Genomic DNA, 18,562 nt, shown 5'->3' with positions numbered 1-18,562 from the left:
CAGCAGAGTATCAATCCCTCATGCTCCCACTCAATATGATTTATAAATGCATTGTAAATCCTTTAGGACGGACATGAAGGCTTTTGCTAAATGTGGTTTCCTACAAACTAATAAGATAACACTATACCAGTCAACAGCATACAGGAGCCAGTAAAATCACGTTCTTTTTTTTACAAGAATTAAGTTTTCCCCCTCAGCAGTATAAAGTTTGAATTCAAACACTGGCATGTAAATAATAGATCAGAGGATCATGATAATGTTTGAAAAGATTTGACCTACAATCAACTACATTTTTTACCAAGGGCTTCAAGCATAACTAAAATGAAAAACAAGCAAGATTCAAATACGGAGAAACTGGCAGAGATAAATAATCTCATATCTCTCTGATGCATTGTCTCATTTGTCTAGAGCTGATGTTGAATTCTGCTTTACTGAATTTCTAGTTCAATGGTGGGAAACAGGTAACATACATCCCAAGCAAGTCCCCAAAAGCCACTGAAATTAACGACAAACAAAGCTGATACCAGGGAAGGGGCTGATCATGAGTTAGTATTAACCTTTATCTTCCCCCAACTTCTTATTCTTTCTATTGAGATAGCTTTAAATACAACATTTTATTTGCTTACCACTTGCTCTTATATCTAGAAGTATTTCTGAAGTACTACGTCCAACTCTTTGAATATTCTGTACTATTGTGTCTAACTCTGCAGTTAAATGTTTCCTTTGCTCAGTTAGCTCCTTTTGTTTATCTTCTACAAAAACATTTTAGATCAATTCATAACAAATTATTAAATGAATAATAATTCATTCAATTAATCAATACAATCAATATTCTCAATTGTTTACATTTTAATGAGCATTTCACACAACTTCTTAAATTAACTGAGTTAAAGGGCATAATTAAAGTGTTCTTTGTCTTAATATCCAAGTTGACACTATTAAGCAAAATAAAGGTTAGAAACCAGGATCTTAATCATATTTTGAAATAATAATTTAACAAAGAAAATTTATCAAAAAGTCTATACAACCAAATACAAACTAATATGCTATGCAATACCCATATTGTATGGCTATTTTACTATTATCTTTCTCACTTTTTCTATTACCTTCTCTTATTGGTATCTTATGATTATATAACTTTGTTGCTTGTATGTACACTGAGTGCATCTGCCCCGGAGACAAATTCCTTCTATGTCCAATCACACTTGGCCAATAAAGTGTTCTGTTCTGTTCTGTTCTGTTCTGCTTTGCTCTGCTCTAATCTAGTCTAACTCAGATGACTTTTGGTTTCTAAATATATTTTAAATATTCTTAAGACTTATTTATGCCCTGTTTCAAGAGAAAATGTATGTGCAATCCATTGATATTCCTGATTTCAGTGATGGATCTTTCAGGCCAAAGTCATTACAGTAATAACGGGAGGCACTGTATTAAATTGAAAGTCAGGTTTCAGGAATTTAACTTGGGGGTTAAATTCTTTACTACCTGACATTTCTATTATGGAATCCCTCGGAGTTCTATTTTTTTCTAAGCTATTTAAATTCTAGATGGCACTGTATTCAAAGTTCTAGAAGAAAATGTCACCATTAAATATATGAAATGAAACTATACATATATTCTTTTCATTAAATTCAGGTGATTTTCTCTTGAAAAAAGTATTACTATACAGCTAAAGAATCCTTTAAAAACATCTGCAGTAAGTAGTAAGTAAAATAACTATTGGTAGCATGCAGCAAAAATACAGTATATCAAAAAAGAAGAAATGATATATTATCAATGTTTAAACTTCTTTTACTTTCATTAGAAACCTCAAAGTCTAACAGTTTGCTACCTGTCCTACTTATAGGACAGTATTAAAGCAGGAATAATTTTCTATAGCAATTCTCAGTTTTCCTAACAAATGAAGCACCTTAATTCAAAGTACACCCAATTAACATTATAGCTGAAAGAATGTTAAATCACCACAAACATACCACACACACTGCCACGTTGGGCCGCTGCAAGAGCTTGAGCTTCTTGTAGCCTTTTTAAATTTTCCAATAACCGTTCTTTCTTCTCAGATAGTGTATATAATTCTTTTTCTGCAAAATAAAGAGAAAGATTTTGAATTATATTTTCAAATTTATTTAAGAAGCCTCTTATTGCTCAGAAAATTTAAAAAGAATTAATATGGATAAGTTTATATAATGTATAAATAATTTATCTATTAATACAGTTAATTCTTAAGTGCAAACAAACAAACTAGGAGAAGAAATGTGCCACCAAGTCTTTAAAATTTTCTGTGAAATTTGAATTATGTTCCTACAAGGACCCATGAAAACTTTCCTGACAAGGTACAAAATTCTTTGACGGTATTCATTCTGATCTCTTGATCAGTATGAAAGAAACATTAAAATTTAAAACTTTACATATTAAACATATATTACCATATTTCAAAATAAATATTTGAGAAATACCTGCCAAGATACAGCTTTATAACATTTTTATCATGTAAATTATTGATTACAGCATTTTATTTTATTTTTATGTCAAAAATTGAAACTCCTTTTTCAGGCATAACTGAGTGTATGCGTGTGTGTACACACGTGTGTGTGTGTGTGAGTGTATGTATATATGTATGTGTATCTATATCTATATCTATATCTGTCTGTCTGTCTGTCTGTCTGTCTGTCTGTCCGTCCATCCCTCCCTCTCCCTCCCTCTCTCTGTCTCTGTCTCTGTCACTCTCTCTCTCTCTCTGTGTTAACTTACCTCCATAACGTCTATCTGGAAATTTTTCCGAAACACCTTGCTGCAATGCTAATATGTCCCGGAAAACTTTCTTTAGCTCTTTATACACATTGCTTCTTTCATCAGTTAATACTTGTACTTTATACTCTGTAAAAAATAATTAGGTCAGTTCATTAAAAAAAATGGTGATATATTTGTTCTATTAACAATATATACATACAATTGGTATGTAGTATATCACAAATTTTTAGCTGAGACCATAATTTTTAATCTTCTTAATATTTGTTAAGGATGCAGTTGTTCAGTGACTAAGACACTGAGCTTGTCGATAAGAAGGTCAGCAGTACAAATCCCTAGCACCGCATAACAAAGTGAGCTGCTGTTTCTTGTCCCAGCTTCTGCCAACCTAACACTTCGAAAGCACGTAAAAAATGCAAGTAGAAAAATAGGAACCACCTTTGGTGGGAAGGTAACAGTGTTCCATGTACCTTCGGCATTTAGTCATGCCGGCCACATCACCACGGAGACATCTTTGAACAGCGCTGGTTCTTTGAAACGGAGACAAGCACCGCCCCCTAGAATCGGGAACGACTAGCACATATGTGGGAGGGGAACATTTACCTTCAACTAATATTTGTTAATAATAGTTTTAGATATTTATCATATTAGTTTTGTTTCCCATTTCCCAGAGTCACTTGCTTATGAGATGAGTTATATAAATTAATTAATTAAATAAATATTAAATAAATAAATGAAACATTTTGTAAAAAAAAAGTCAAAACAACAACTGTATTTAGTGATCATTTAATTTTAAGGGGATGGATATCAGTAATACTCTGATTAAAATTAAGCTGTTTAGCAAGTCATAAGTCACAACCTGTTAATTGGATAGGGTGAATGGATGAGACAGGACTCAGACTTCAGTGACAACAGCTCTTTATTCAATAATTATGTACAGATCCAGCATTGGCCTGATAGGTAGTGCTTTTATAGAGAGCTGTCAGATGGCTCAGCTAATCGGCTTTGAGTATTTTCCCGTTGGAATGGAGGACCTTGGTGGAGCCTATTGCTCCAGTCTCACTATGTAACACCCCTTCCCACTTAGTTGGGCTTACCCAATTAATGACGTAATCACACAGATAGGAGGGGCATTTGGGAATCCTTTCAGACCTGTGCAACTCAGTTGGAGCTGAGGCAGCAGTCTGTTCAGACAGAACTGTTGCTTCCCCGGGCTCGACCAATGGAAGCACCTGGGAGCTTCCCTGGGGCATGGCCAGAGTTTTCGGAGCCAGTTTGGAGCTCGCCACTGGACTCCTGCTTCCCAAGCAAAGTTCCCCGGCTCTTTCAGCTTGAGTAGCCTGTGGAAGGAGTGTGTGATTGCTCCTTTTGGGTAGGGCCTTGGCTAGCTCATGACGGAGTAACCTCTGGTTGCCTAAGAGTAGAGTGGCTGAGTTGGCCTTAGAGTTGATTAGTTGCCTTCTACAGCTTCTACCATCCTCGAGCTATAAGCAGTACGAGAGAGGGCTGGTAATTTCAACAATTGTGGCAATTGTGGCAGGAGCCCAGAGAGCACCCCCAGTATAGTTGTAGGCATATACTTGATCCCCTATGCTAAATGACCAGCGTTGATAGATCAAATCAATTGAGGGCTCAGCAGATTAGTTTGGGTGCAGCTGGTCTAAGGGAGATCTTAGCTGGCGACCCATTAACAGTTCAGAGGGGCTTCCGGTAGTGGCACTTGGCATGATGTGCTATATGAGGAGAAATTTATTTGGGTTTGCCAATCACCTGGCCCCATTCTAGATAGGGCTTCTTTAGCAGATTGCACTATGATCTCCACTTGACCATTGCTGGCCAGATGGAATGGAGCAACCAGGGCATGTCTTATTCCCTGCTCTGCTAAATAAGTTTCAAATTGAATGGCCGTAAATTGGGGCCCGTTGTCTGAAACCAGGACATCAGGCAGGCCGTGCATGGAGAAAGTCTCTTTAGCACCTTGATGACCACCTCTGCCAAGGTGGTGGTCATGAGGACTATCTCTAATTCTTTTGAATAGGCATCCACAACTATGAGGAAAGTTTGCCCGTGCATGGGCACTGCAAAATCAATGTGCACCCTGAACCAGGGTGCCTTGGCCCTTTCCCATTCATGCACAGGTGCCTCTGGGAGAGCTGGTCGGGATTCCTGGCATGGTGTGCAGGTTGCTACCTGCTCTGCAATCTCCCCGTCCATGTTAGGCCACACACAAAATTCTCTGCCAATGCTTTCATCCAGACAATACCCAGATGCCCTACATGCAAAGCCTCTAATATTGCAACTCACAGTTTGGGTGGAACAATCACCCAGTCTCCCCACAGCAGACACCCCAGCAATGCAGATGGTTCATTTTGCTTTGCAATAAACGGTTTAAACTCAGCCCCAACTGGTCCCTTGGGCCACCCCCTCCACACCCAGTTCAGAACTTGAGCAGTGGTTGTGTCTTTAGCTGAGTGACAAGCGACTTTGTTTGACGTCACTGGGCCTGCTTCCACACAGTCAATAAGCAACACCGGCATGTTGGGGGTTGGATCATCTGAAAGTTCCGGCAGTGGCTACCTGCTTAAGGCATGAGCATGACCAGAGTCTTACCAGGGTGGTGAGTGAGTCTAAGCTGTAGCCTGTGAGAAAAACAGTCCAACGAGTCATTCGCAGCGAGAAAGATGCAGGAGTAGGGCAGTCCCCAGCCAAGAACCCCAGCAGCAGTTTGTGATCAGTGATGAGTTCAAATTCCCGCCCATACAAGTATTCATAAAGCCACTTGACCCCTGTCACTGCAGCCAGTGCTTCCCTGTCCAACTGGCTGTAGTTCCATTCAGCAGTGAACAGGGTTCTGGAATAGTAGGCAATCGGGGCTTCAGTTCCATTGGGCCCGCAATGGCTGAGGACTGCCCCTACACCAAAGGGCACGCATCACATGTCAACACCAAAGGGAGAGTCTGGTTGTATTGCATCAGTAGGCTGTCTGATGACAGCAGCTGTGTGACAGCAGTGAACACTGCAGTTTCAGATCTGCCCCAGGCCAACTTGACTTTCTTTCCAAGAAGCTGGTGCAAAAGTTCTGCTATAGTCACCTTCTGTTGCAAGAAAACACTATAAAAATTAAGAAGGCCGAGAAATGCCTGCAGTTAGGTCTCATTGCGAGGTGTGGGGGCATCCTGAATAGCCTTAATTTTGGAATTTGTGGGGTGAATCCCAGAGCCATCTACCAGGTGCCCCAGGAATTCAACCCTTGGCACCGCGATTTGACAATTCTCTTTTTTCAAACAGAGGCCTTGTTCTCTGATCCAGTTGAGGATAATCCACAGACATTTGAAAAGTTGCTCTTTATTTGCGGCAGGTACTAGGACATCATCGAAATAAGGAATTACTCCTGGTATCATCTGCAAAAGCCATTCCATGAAACTTTGGAACAGTCTGGGGGCTACGCTGACACCGAATTGCAATTTACTGCATTTGCATGCACCTTTATGTGTCGCTATGTTTTGGGCCTCTGCTGTAGCGCCACCTACTGACAATTACTAGTAGGCCTGTTACAGTTCTAACTTGGCAAATATTTTCCCCAGCCCAGGGAAGTGCAATAAGTGCTGGACAATAAGCCCTGGGTAGATGCTTTGCTAAAGGGCCTTGTTCAGAGTGCATTTATAATCCACACAGATGTGGATTGACCCATCAGACTTAATGGGGGGCCCAATAGGGGTCTCCCACTGGGCATGGTCAACAGGCTCCAGGAATCCCTGGCCAATTAATTTGTCCAATTCTTTGTCAATTTTGGTTTGGAGGGTCAAAAGGGACCCTCCAGGGCTTCAATCTGATTGGTGCGATATTGGGGTCTAGGCTAAATGATATAGGAGCCCCCACATAATTGCCCAGGTCTCCGCTGAAGATGTCCTCAAACTTGCAGAGCAATTTCTCAGCGTCGTCATTGATGGCGTTGATGACAGTTACCTCCACGCCCAGGGATTCAAATCAATCCAAGTTGAGCAGGTTTGGGAGAGACCTGCTGACTACCATCAGCATAAGCAGTCTATCAAAGTTTTTAAATTGGAATGTGCCACAGCCTAGGACAGGAATGCAATTTCCCGATAATCGCTGAGCCGTAGTTGTTGGCACTTCAGTTGTCATATCTGGAGGCTAGGGATAGCCTTCTTCAGGGTAGTCCAGGATACTATGGTCAGGGATGACCCGGTGTCGATTTCCATGCTGCACATTAATCCCTCGATTCAGATGGTTGCTTGCAGCTTTTTATTTCTTGGGGTGCTGCATGCCAAATCTTAGTCTGGAATAATTCCGCTGTTTCTTGCTTCTGCTAGGGGCTCCAGGTCTCCCATCTGTTTGGTTTGGTTGTCCAAACTGGCTTGGCACTGGTTTGAGTTGTTGAGTGGATGAGAGGTTTTCCTGGCAGACTCAGGTCAGATGTCTCCTCCGGTTGCACATCTGGCAGATGGCATCCCTAAAATGGCAGGTTGTTCTCTGGTAGTTGGCCCGCAGCTGGCGTAAGGTGGGAAACGTCCTTCAGGCCCGTGTGCTGTCGTTTTCTTTTCAAACTGAAGGTGGCAAACTTTGTCCTCGCTGTTGGATGAGAGGTCACACTCTGCGTTCTCGCGATGAACCGTGACAGCTCTGTGGGTGCTTTTTTGGCTGCCATGCTTCTGCAGTGTCTCTGTTGACTTTGTTGATGATTCAGTTGCTCTGACCTGCAATTTGCCGTGTGAGATATATGTTTGCCAGCAGCCTCCACTGCAGATTAATGTCTCATACTCCACAGATTATTCGATCAAGCAGCAACTTGTCCAGGTCTCTGAACTTGCAGTACGCTGTGGCCTTGCAAAGTGTGGCAACGTACTGGTTGATAGTCTCCCTTTCTTTCTGGTTGCGCAAATTGAATTCATGCCACCACACGAACTTGGAAGGCTTCGGCATGTAGTGCATCTTCAAAGTATTCTGTAGTGCAGACCAGGTGACCGTCTGGACTGATGTCGGTTCGGACAGTGCCTTGGCAGTGTCGAAGACTTCAGGCCCACAGTAGCTCAGGAAGAGAGCCCGCTTTCTGTTGTCCAATAGACCAAGAAGGTCGTTGGCTTCCATAAAGCACTCGAATCTCATCATGTAGGAATCCCAGTGTTCCATGGCTGGATCATAGGAAGCTGGTGGGGCATGTGTAGTCATTTTGATAAGCTGAGGAAACTATGATTTTGCCGCTCAGAATGGTTGCGTGGTGCCCAACAATGATCACTTTGACTGGGCTTACGCTGGATCGTGTTGCCAGCTATTTCTGCCTAGTTGTCTTCCAATCCCATCTTCATCGCTAGTGTTGGATAGGTGAACGGATGAGACAGGATTCAGTGACAACAATAGCTCTTTATTCAATAATTATGTATAGATCCAGCATTGGCCTCTCTGATAGCTAGTCCTTTTATGGGGAGCTGTCAGATGGTTCAGTCAATCGGCTTTGAGTATTTTCCCACCGGAATGGAGGACCATGAGGCAATCTATTGTTCCAGTCTCAATATGTAACATTAATTTAACTAAACTTGATAAAACTCTATTTCTTTATTAAATATGAATTAACAGTGGCTTCTTTCACTTATCATATATATGATTAAACATTATTTAACCTGTACAACAAGCTATTACAATTTACAATTAGAATGAAGATGTTTAAATACTTCCATTTAACCATGTCACAGAAGAGCTGGAAAGATATAAGCTTCAGCCTGGTTGTATCAGCTACTATGAAAAAAATCTAAAATAAAAACTTTTCTTGCTCCTTTTTTTCATGAGGGACAGAAAATTTGAGAAGTCTTGCTTACAGCTCAGAAAATACTGTTTCATCTTAATTATAAATTCAACTGAGGCGAAGAAGCTTACTTCAAACTTCATATATATGAGACATGGTAGCACAGTGGTTAAAGTGCAGTACTGCAAGCTATTTCTGCTGACTCTGGATGTCTGTAATTTGGCAGTTCAAATCTCACCAGGCTCAAGGAAGACACAGCCTTCCATCCTTCTGAGGTGGGTAACCTGAGGACCCAGATTGTCGGGGGCAATATGCCGACACTGTAAACTGCTTAGAGATGGCTGTAAAGCCCTGTGAAGTCTAAGTGCTATTGCTATATCTAGCACTACAAATATCAGAAATTACAGTTTACCTACCATTGATATATCCGGGTTTGGCAGCTATAAGAGTCTGAGCATCTTCTAATTCTGTCCAGTTGGAATGCAAACGTTTCTGTAGTAACTCCTTTTTTTTAAGTAGGTGATTCAGTGATCTCTCTTTTTCAATTATTTCTTTAAAAATATTTTAAAATATTCTCATTATTTATAAAATAACATAACATGAACAATTGTTTTCAAAAACTGGATTATTTCATATGATACTAAGTATTATTGTAGAGCCCATTCAATAAAATAAAACAAAACAAATGAAATTATTTTGGATGACTAATAACCTTGGTCAATAAAATACTAATATACTATAATAGTAACTTTTTCAAGACAGATTTAGAATACATTCTGCAGACCTGTCACACAACCTCCTCTGCCCAAGCTGAACAACATACAAATTAGGTAAATACGGGTGGCAGACCAAAGGTGTAAAATGATAATTCTCACCACAACAAAGACATGATGACTTCAAATCTGCTTGAATTTGCTTTCACTGATTTGTATCCCACCTTTATTATTTTTATAAATAATTCAAGGTGACAAACATATCCAACACATCTTCTTCCTCCTATTTTCCCCACAACAACCCTATGAAGTGTGTTGGATTGAAAGAGAGTTCCTGACCCAAAGTCATCCAGTCAGCTTTTATGATAAAGGCAGGATATAAACTTTTGTCTCCTGCTTTTTAATCCTGTGGCTTAACCATTGCAACTGGTTTTTAGGAAATAGAATGGAATGGGATGGGATGGAATAGGAATAGACTGGACTGGACTGGACTGGACTAGAAACAGAACAGAACAGAATTGAATTCTTTATTGGCCAAGTGTGATTGGCCACACAAGGAGTTTGTCTTTGGTGCATATGCTCTCAGTGTACATAAAGAAAAATAAAATATATTTGTCAAGAATCATAAGATATAACAGCGATAGTCAAAGAATATTAATAAGCAATCAAATCATACTAGGAAACAATAAAAACAATGTAAGCTGTAAAGATACAAGCAACATGGATATAGCCATAAGTGGGAAGAGATAGGTACTAGAAAGGAAGAGAAGAATAATAGTAATACAGTCTTAGTAAATAATTTGACAGTGTTGTGGGAATTAGTTGTTTAGCAGAGTGATGGCATTTGGGGAAAAACTGTCCTTGTGTCTTGTTATTCTGATTTACAGAGCCCTATAGCATCATTTTGAAAGTAGAAGCTGAAACAGTTTATATCTGGGATGCAAGGGGTTAGATTGCCACCTATAATAGTTAGTCACCTACATGGGGGGAAAAAACCAAAATGTTAAGGACAGGACAGGCTCATTATTCCAACGATTCATATTGTGCTAAAATGTATATTTTAAATTAAGAATGGGGAGTCAGATTGACTGTCAAACTTTACTTTTGCAAAACTGCATATTTTTCATCATATCAAATATGTATTGCAGTGTTAAGCAACCTTAAAAATAAATTTTCTATGACAGTCAAATAAAACCTCCAATTTCATAATAAAATAAATTATAAATAAAATAAATAAAATAAAAGATATAAGTTAACAGCTTGAAGTGCTTTAGAAATAGGAATTAAAATGCATTTGTAGGATGTTTCTGAACAGGAGGAAGAATATGTAGGCCATCTATAAAGTTTAGTCATGATTGCAGCATGATCAGTTTGATGACTGTAAAAGTGCTTTGTTATTATTATTTTAATTTTTAAAGATTGCCAAACGCTTCAATATATATTTTTAAAAACATACAGAGTATAAGAATAATACAGATAGTCCTTGACGTGCGGCTTACAATTGACCCCAAAATTTCTATTGCTAAGTGAGGCATTTGTTAACTGAATTTTGTCCCATTTTACTACTTTTCTTGCCACAGTTGTTAAGTGAATGCAACTGTAGTTGTTAAATTAGTAACATGGTTGCTAAGTGAATCTGACTTCAACTTTGACTTTGTTTGACAAAGATTGCAAAAAGTGATCACATTACTCCAGGACAACTGTCATAAATATGAACCAGTTACCAAGCATTTGAATTTTCATTACAACTGTCATAAATATGAACCAGTTGTCAAGCATTTGAATTTTCATCACATGAAAATGCAGAAGATGTTGCAACATTTGTTAATGTGAAAAACTCTTATAAGCCATTTTTTTCAGTGCTGTTGTAATTTCAAACAATCACTAAATGAACTGCTGTAAATCAAGGATTGTCTGTACAGTGAGCTAGGAATGTGTATTCTCTTTTACAAGTCAACATTGTAAACAGAGCTGTGGGAAAGAGGATACTAGAATTTAAAATGACCTCACTTCATTGGTTTATAACTATCTATACTTTTCAGGAGATGAGGAAGGAGTGAATGACAGAAATTGATTGATTTTTATGATTAGTAAGAAAAAGTATTTCCTAGTACCGGAATAGCGAACCTATGACACACGGAGCCACAGGTGGCACGCAGAGCCATTTGTCAGGGCACGTGAAGTGTTGACCCGTCAGGTAGCCAGCGCGCGTGCGCAGGCTGGCCAGTTGACTTTAGCCTTTTTCGGGGGGCATTTTTCTCCCTCCCCAGGCTCCAGAGGCTTTATAGGAGCCTGGGGATGGCAAAAAGAGCCCCCCCAGCCCCCCCAAAGGCCTTCCGGAGGCTTCAGGAGCTTCCCTGAAGCCTCCGGAATGCAAAAAACCGACCCTATGGGCAAACCGGAAGTTCGGGAATGGACTTCCAATTTGGTCCTAGGGCTGGTTTAAGTCCTCTGGAGCCTTCAGGGGCCTTCCGGAGCCTTCCCTGAAGGCTCCAGAGGACTAAAAATGGCCCGACAGTCAAATCGGTTTGCTCGTAGGATCATTTTTCGTCCTCTGGAGCCTTCAGGGAAGCCCCCTGAAGGCTCCAGAGGGTTTAAATCGGCCCTACGAGCAAACCGGTAGTCCATTCCCGAACTTCCGGTTTTCCCATAGGGTTTTTTGCACTCTGGAGGCTTCGGGGAAGCTCCTGAAGCCTCCACAGGGCCTCTGGAAGGGTGGGGGAGGCTCTTTTCACCTTCCCCAGGCTCCTATAAAGCCTCTGGAGCTTGGGGAGGAAGAAAAAAGCATGAAAAAAATGGGGGGGGGCGTCTGTCATGCACGCATGCATGCTGGAGGGTTACACATTGCATTATGGGTGCGGCATGCCCGCACATGACCCTCCTGCCCCCCCCTCCCATTTTGGCATGCAAGCCAAAAAAGGTTCGCCATCGCTGTCCTAGTAAATGATCACTTCTAAGCTCAACTCATTCTGATAAATCATTAAACAGTATACCTTAAGCCATTGTTCCAAATGGTTATAAACCATTCATCCAAGAACAAGAAAGATGCTTAACTTACACTTCTTCTAACATTAATATTATAGTAAAGATGGTGATAAAGCAATATTATTATAAAATAAAGTTTAAATTTTTGTAAGTCATACCTCTAGATCGTTTAATCTGAGCCATTTCTAAAACATGTTCTGCTTTCTGGATATCATGTACAGTTGCTTTTAAATCTATAGTCAAGCGTCTTTTTGTCTTAACCAATTCTTGAAGTGCGTGTTCTGTAAAATAATTTCAAGTCAATAAATATAATAATAATTTATTTATGCAATTTATTCTGAGGCTTAAATAATTTTAGTGGATTGCTATTAAAACAATATTATCAAAATGACACTGAAGAACATAAAAATAGTATTAAATATAAGTAGAAATAGACATAAATACACACACATATACTTATGCCTATAGGTAACATCAAAAAGCCTTCTGGGGGAAAAAAATCTCCAGAAAGCCATGAAAACAATTGAAAAATTGAACCTTCTGGTGAATTCACATCCATGTAAGTTTCTTGGCAGCAGTACAGAAATAATTTGTGACTCCTTTCTTTCAAGGTTATTTTTTTTCAATTTCTCAATCTAGTTTACAAATCTAAAACAGCCGGGGTAGAAACCCATTTCCAGGGCTGTCTTTGTTTAACTTCTCAGTGTAGGAAGGACTAAAATGTCAATATGATATTAGGAATATCCAAATGAAGAGGGTTTTTTCCCCTGTCTCTTTTAAGATTTCAGCTTTTAATTCATATTTCATATTGGTCAATTAAGGAAAGATAAGAAATTATCTTTCCTTAATTGACCAATTATCTTTTACACTTTTTGATTTTAATTGGCCATTTTAATGTTTGTATCTCAAACCATATCTCAAGTCTGGAGTTGTCAAGAGCTCCAACCTGAGAAATTACTCTGAAACCACGTCTCTTACTTAACAAACTGGCAGGTAGAGCAATGGGAAAACAGCAGTGGGAAAACAGCAATGGGAAAATAGCTAAAATGTCCAAAACACCTGGCAGGGGGGTCCCTGGAAACACATATGGAAAACGTTCCATCTATTTTCTGATATGCTGGATTTTCAGGTTCTTGGACAGTCTGCACTGCACAAGATCTATACCTTCAATAGACACTTCATAATTTTTCCCTCGATATGAGCAGACGTTGGCTCATAAAATCATATTTGGAAATTCATCATGGAAATATGTTTAGAATGTAACCAAGTATACTCTATTTTAGTGCAAAAACAATCATTCTTTTATCTGAGAAACTTCAGACAGCTGGCACTCAAAAATGGTCATTGACACTCTAGTGGACGGTTCCAAAAATATTCATTTGGTTTCTATTCAGTGTTGCACAGTTTGTTTTTGCCCAAGTTGAGTAACTCATCAGAAAAACCTTTTCTGCTGCTCATAATTAAAGTTTATGAAGTATCTTCCTTCAAGGTTAGATATAATTGAGTAGGACTTCTCTCCAGTTATGTACCTACCTTTAGAAGTACTAATCAGATTTGTATACAAAGCACCTTTATTGGGCAGGAGAGATTTAGGAACATTAAATACTGGCCAATCTCCCCGGTGATATGATTACATTTCAGACATTTGGCAACCTGCTCACATTTATGATTGGTTGCCAAGTAGCTTTTAATCATGTGATTGCTATCTGCAATATTCTCTGCCAGCTTTGGAAACTGCCAGGAAATGGAGGGAACAGAAGGTTTGATGCCCACTGCCCTAATACACCAAGGGATTTGCCCTCCCTTTAAGGCAGAGAAGAAAAATACTGTGTTTGGAGGAATGGATCTCAAATCTAGTAAAAAAGCTAGAAAAGCTGACATTCAGAAAAGTTCAGAGCCTTTAATGTTTTCCTCTTGGAATTCACTTCTTTCACTTGCATCCTATGTTGAAGAACCCCCAAAATGCTGATGTTCACAGCTTTTCAAAATGCAGCTTTGCTAGGGTTTTGTTCTCTCTTGTCTCATGATGGTTCTCAAGGCCTCTTTGCAAAATCACGTAAATCATTGAGATAATGGAGCCTGAATGCAGAATGGAGCAAGGTGGTGGGAAAGTAAATGAAACCTGGTGTGATGGGGTGGGGAGAAGACTCACGGCCTTGGTGTGTCAATGTCTCCTTTTTTTATATGCTATCACATAAACAATACCTAATTCTGGCAGCAAAAGTATTCAAATAATTACTTATAAATTGGAAGAGTAAAGGATTTGCATTAGCTGATAATAGGTGTTCTTGAAAATGAAAAAAGGAACATAGCTGAAAGCTATGATTAGCGATCCTCAATAATTTGGTAGGAGATGTTCATCTGTTAAATTATACCTTTTTTTGTAATGTTTAACACTTTCCTTTTAGGTTTCTTTCCTTCCATTTTCAGTAACCTTTTCTATTCTTATTTTGCCCAATCCAGCCTGTATTATTATTATTATTATTATTATTATTATTATTATTATTATTATTATTATTATTATTATTATTATTATTATTATTATTATCATTATTATTTGGTTAATCTTTAGTGAGATTCACAGCTTTGGGGCTGGTTGTTAACTGAACAGTTCGAGTCCTAACCAAGGACCTAGAAACTGTTAAGGTAACGTCGGAGGATATAAATTGTTCCAAGTAGGGTGGTTTTTTGTAGAGTCAGAATGTTCAAGTCAGGTAAATTTAGAATTTTCAAATAGCGAGGTAGCCCTTTAGGTATTGCTCCAAGGGCTCCAATTACAATTGGGACAACACATGATTTCTTTTTCCACAGTCGCTCAACCTCAATTTGCAAGTCCTGGTATTTTGTAATTTTTTTTCTTGCTGTCTATCTTCAATTCGTGCATCACCAGGTATTGCAATGTTAATGAACCATACTTTTTTCTTTTCAATTACTGTTATGTCAGGTGTGTTGTAGGCCAAGTGCCTGTCAGCCTGGTTTCTGAAGTCCCACAAGATCTTGACTTTCTCATTCTCTAAAACCTTCTCAACCTGATGGTCCCAGTGGTTTTTGCTGTATTCAAATCCAAACTTTTGGCACAATTTCCAGTGAATAATCTTAGCAATGCGGTCATGGCATTGTAGGTAGTCAGTTTGTGAAATTTTGCTGCACCTGCTGATCAAGAGGTTGACTTTCTCATTACAGAGGCGACATTTGCTGTTGGTGGTAACATGTTGAATTTTTGCCTTCATGCAGTTTGTGGCTAAGGCTTGTTCTTGAGCTACCAAAATAAAGCCTTCTGTTTCTTTTTTCAGTACTCCTGATCTTAACCAGTTCCAAGTTAGTTTTTGGTCAGCTTTGCCTTCAAAACTTTTCAAGTATTGGCCATGCATAGCTTTGCTTTTCCAATTTTCAGCTCGCTTCTCAATTACTTCTTTTTATATTCAGCTTTTAACTTGGTTGTCTTCAAAAGGCCTCCTTTATTTACTTCCTTAATCATTGGTTCTTCACTTTTCTGGATGTAATCATTCAAGCTGTGTCTTTCTTCTTTCACAGTCTGCTTCACTTGTAGGAGTCCTCGACCACCCTCTGCTCTTGGTAGGTACAATTGGTCAACATCACTTTTAGGGTGCAAAACATGATTCATTGTCATAAGCTTCCTTGTTATATTATTATTATTATTTGTATGAAAAGACAGGAAAATGGGTGATATGTGTGGGTGCATCTGTGTTCAAAAGAAATGACACAGATTTCTCAGTGTGAAAATGGATTCTATGCGCAAGAAAAAATATTCATATATATGCATTAAAGGTATACATTTTTGTCACAGATTTCTTACTACCAGTTTCTAAATTAGAAATTCCTCTTCCAAAATATCTACCATTGCTATCCACATCATATAATTTTAAATCTCATTTGAAGATATAGCTATTCCCCTGAGCATTTGCAGGCTTTTAACTGTGATAAGAATAACAATCTTTAAATTATTGGACCCTATTGTTATATTACTTATTTTATTTTCACCTGTTAACAAAATGCTTTTTATGGAAGATAATTTTATATATTTAGTTTTTGTACACACCTCTGCCTTCATTTGGAAGGAAAAACAGTATATTAATTAATTGGTTGATTAATTAATTAATTAATTAATGATATAATAGTATGAGTAATAATTCCTATTCAAGTCTTTAAATCATGAGGCAGTATAGCGGTCTTACCATTAATAATGCCTGGATGGATGGATGCAAGAATCTGAGCTTCCTCTATTTCCTTCTCATTGGACTGCAACTTTTCTTGCAATTCTTTCTTTTTCATTGATAGGTCATATAATTCCTTTTCTTCAAATAAAAATGTTTTTAAAATTATTTCATGAAAACAGTTCAAAGTACAGTTATGTCCCACGTTATTAAAAATCATGCATGGATCATTTCATTAAAGTGGTGTATGTATGTATGTATATATCAGTGGTGGGTATCTAAATTTTTCAGAACCTATTCTGTAGGTGTGGCCTGTTTTGTGGGGGTGGCTTGGAGGTCATGTGACTGGGTGGGAGTGGCTTGGTGGTCATGTGACTGGGTGGGCGTGGCCAAGTTGGAAAATGTGGTAAAACTCACTTAACAACGCTCTTGCTTGGCAACCAAAATTTTGGGCTCAATTGTGATCATAAGTTCTCTCCCCCGCCCTCTCTCTCTCCCACTCTCCCTCCCTTCCTTTTTGTGTCTCTCTCCCCCACTTATTTTCTTTCTTTCCCTTCCTTCCTTCCTTCCTTCCTTCTTGTCTCTCTCTAACTTTCTTTCTTTCTCTTTCTCATTCTTTCTTTCTCTCTCTCTCATTCACACACACACCATTTCCCTCATGTCTGTCACTGACAGCTCTCAAAGAGAAGGAAGGACTCCTGCCTTGGGAAGGGGTTGGACTAGATTACCTCCATGTTCACTTGCATTCCTCTATGTTCTCTGTCCCATTTAGTCACAAACATTCGCTTTAAAGTTGGTCGCAAACTCCACTCACTCTGCTTGCGCCCTGGTCCCACCCAAGGAGGCGAGCTGTGGGGCGGGGGAAAGGGGGGAGTCTGTGGCTCCACGGCTTTTGATTTTCTTCCCCGACTCAGTTCTGCAGGTGGGAGATGCTGCTGCTGAGGTGGCATGGCGGTGGCAGTGGGGGAGTCAGGGCACTGCTCGCTACCCACAGCGAGCCCAGGAGCAGTAGCCACCGCCCCGCGCTGCCATCACTCGCTCCCTCTCAGGCCTTCAGCTGGGCAAGCAGAGGGGCGTGCGTGGCAACAGCGAGGGCAGCCGAGTGGGGGCAGTGCTTTGGTGGGCAAAGACGAGCTGAGCTGAGAGGAAAAAAAAGCTCTGCCAGGCGGGGGAACAGGGTGGGTCTCTCCATGGCGGAAACCTTTTATTATTTTTTTCTCTTCCCCTCACGAGAATCACGCCGACAGCAGCGGTGGCAGGAGGAGCAACAGCCTGGTGTGCGCTACTGATCCAGCCTGCTTTAGGAACAAGAGGGGAGTTCGGCTGTTTAAAAAGCCCCGCGTGGAACACATCTCTGGTTCGTTCTTTTGCTGCTTGAACAGCCATGGAGGGCGCGCTCTCTTGCTTGACAGCCCCCTCGTTTCCAATTGGAGGGGATCCATGGAGAGGGATGGAGAAGATGGGTTTCATCCTCTCCCCCCCAATTGGAAACGAGACGGCTGTCAAAGCAAGGGTGCATGCACTGCGTGGCTTGTTCAAACAGAAGAATTAACAGGAGGGTAGTTCAGTTGTTTAAAAAGCCCCGCATGGAACTCCTCTCCTGTTCCATTTGCTGTTTGAACACACCATGTGGGGTGCGCTGCTTTGTCTTTCACAGCTGCCTGGTTTCCAATTGGAGGGGATCCATGAATCCATGGAGAGGGACGGAAAAGATGTATTTTTCCTCCCCCCAATTGGAAATGAGGCAGCTGTCAAAGTAAGGGAGTATGCCCCGCGTGGCGTGTTGAAACAGAAGAATTAACAGGAAGGGACTCTGGCTCTTTAAAAAGCCCCGTGTGGAACTCCTCTCCTGTTCCTTCTTTTGCTGCTTGAACAGCCATGCAGGGCGCGCTTCTTTGCTTTGACAGCCCCCTCGTTTCCAATTGGGGGGGATCCATGGAGAGGGATGGAAAAGATGGATTTCTTCCTCCCCCCCAATTGGAAACGAGGTGGCTGTCAAAGCAAGGGTGTGCGCCCTGCGTGGCTTGTTCAAATAGAAGAATTAACAGGAGGGGGGTTCAGCTGTTAAAAAGCCCTGTGTGGAACTCCTCTGCTGTTCCATTTGCTGTTTGGACATGTAATGCGGGGTGCACTGCCTTGTCTTTCACAGCTGCCTCGTTTCCAATTGGGGGGGATCCATGGAT

General features: G+C 40.1%; 1 protein-coding gene across 11 annotated transcripts in view; it reads right to left on the bottom strand.

Moving 5' to 3' along the window:
- Positions 1-18,562, bottom strand: part of CCDC7 (coiled-coil domain containing 7) — a 301,313-nt gene that overhangs the window by 96,292 nt on the left and 186,459 nt on the right. For 10 of the 11 annotated variants that reach the window (XM_081970140.1, XM_081970145.1, XM_081970146.1 and 7 more), the window contains 6 exons: positions 16,401-16,520; positions 12,363-12,485; positions 8,923-9,057; positions 2,752-2,877; positions 1,974-2,081; positions 627-752 (listed from right to left, as the gene is read on the bottom strand). The exons of the other annotated variant lie outside the window; for it this stretch is intronic. In XM_081970140.1, coding sequence (XP_081826266.1) covers positions 627-752; positions 1,974-2,081; positions 2,752-2,877; positions 8,923-9,057; positions 12,363-12,485; positions 16,401-16,520 — 738 coding nt within the window. The remainder of the gene's footprint in view (positions 1-626; positions 753-1,973; positions 2,082-2,751; positions 2,878-8,922; positions 9,058-12,362; positions 12,486-16,400; positions 16,521-18,562) is intronic. 11 annotated transcript variants of the gene reach the window in all.

The sequence above is a fragment of the Natrix helvetica genome (genome assembly GCF_964273705.1).
Source record: "Natrix helvetica genome assembly, chromosome: Z".
Classification (NCBI taxonomy): Eukaryota; Metazoa; Chordata; class Lepidosauria; order Squamata; family Natricidae; genus Natrix; species Natrix helvetica.
Note: the sequence above shows the minus strand (reverse complement) of the source record. Positions and strands in the feature narration are given on the sequence as shown.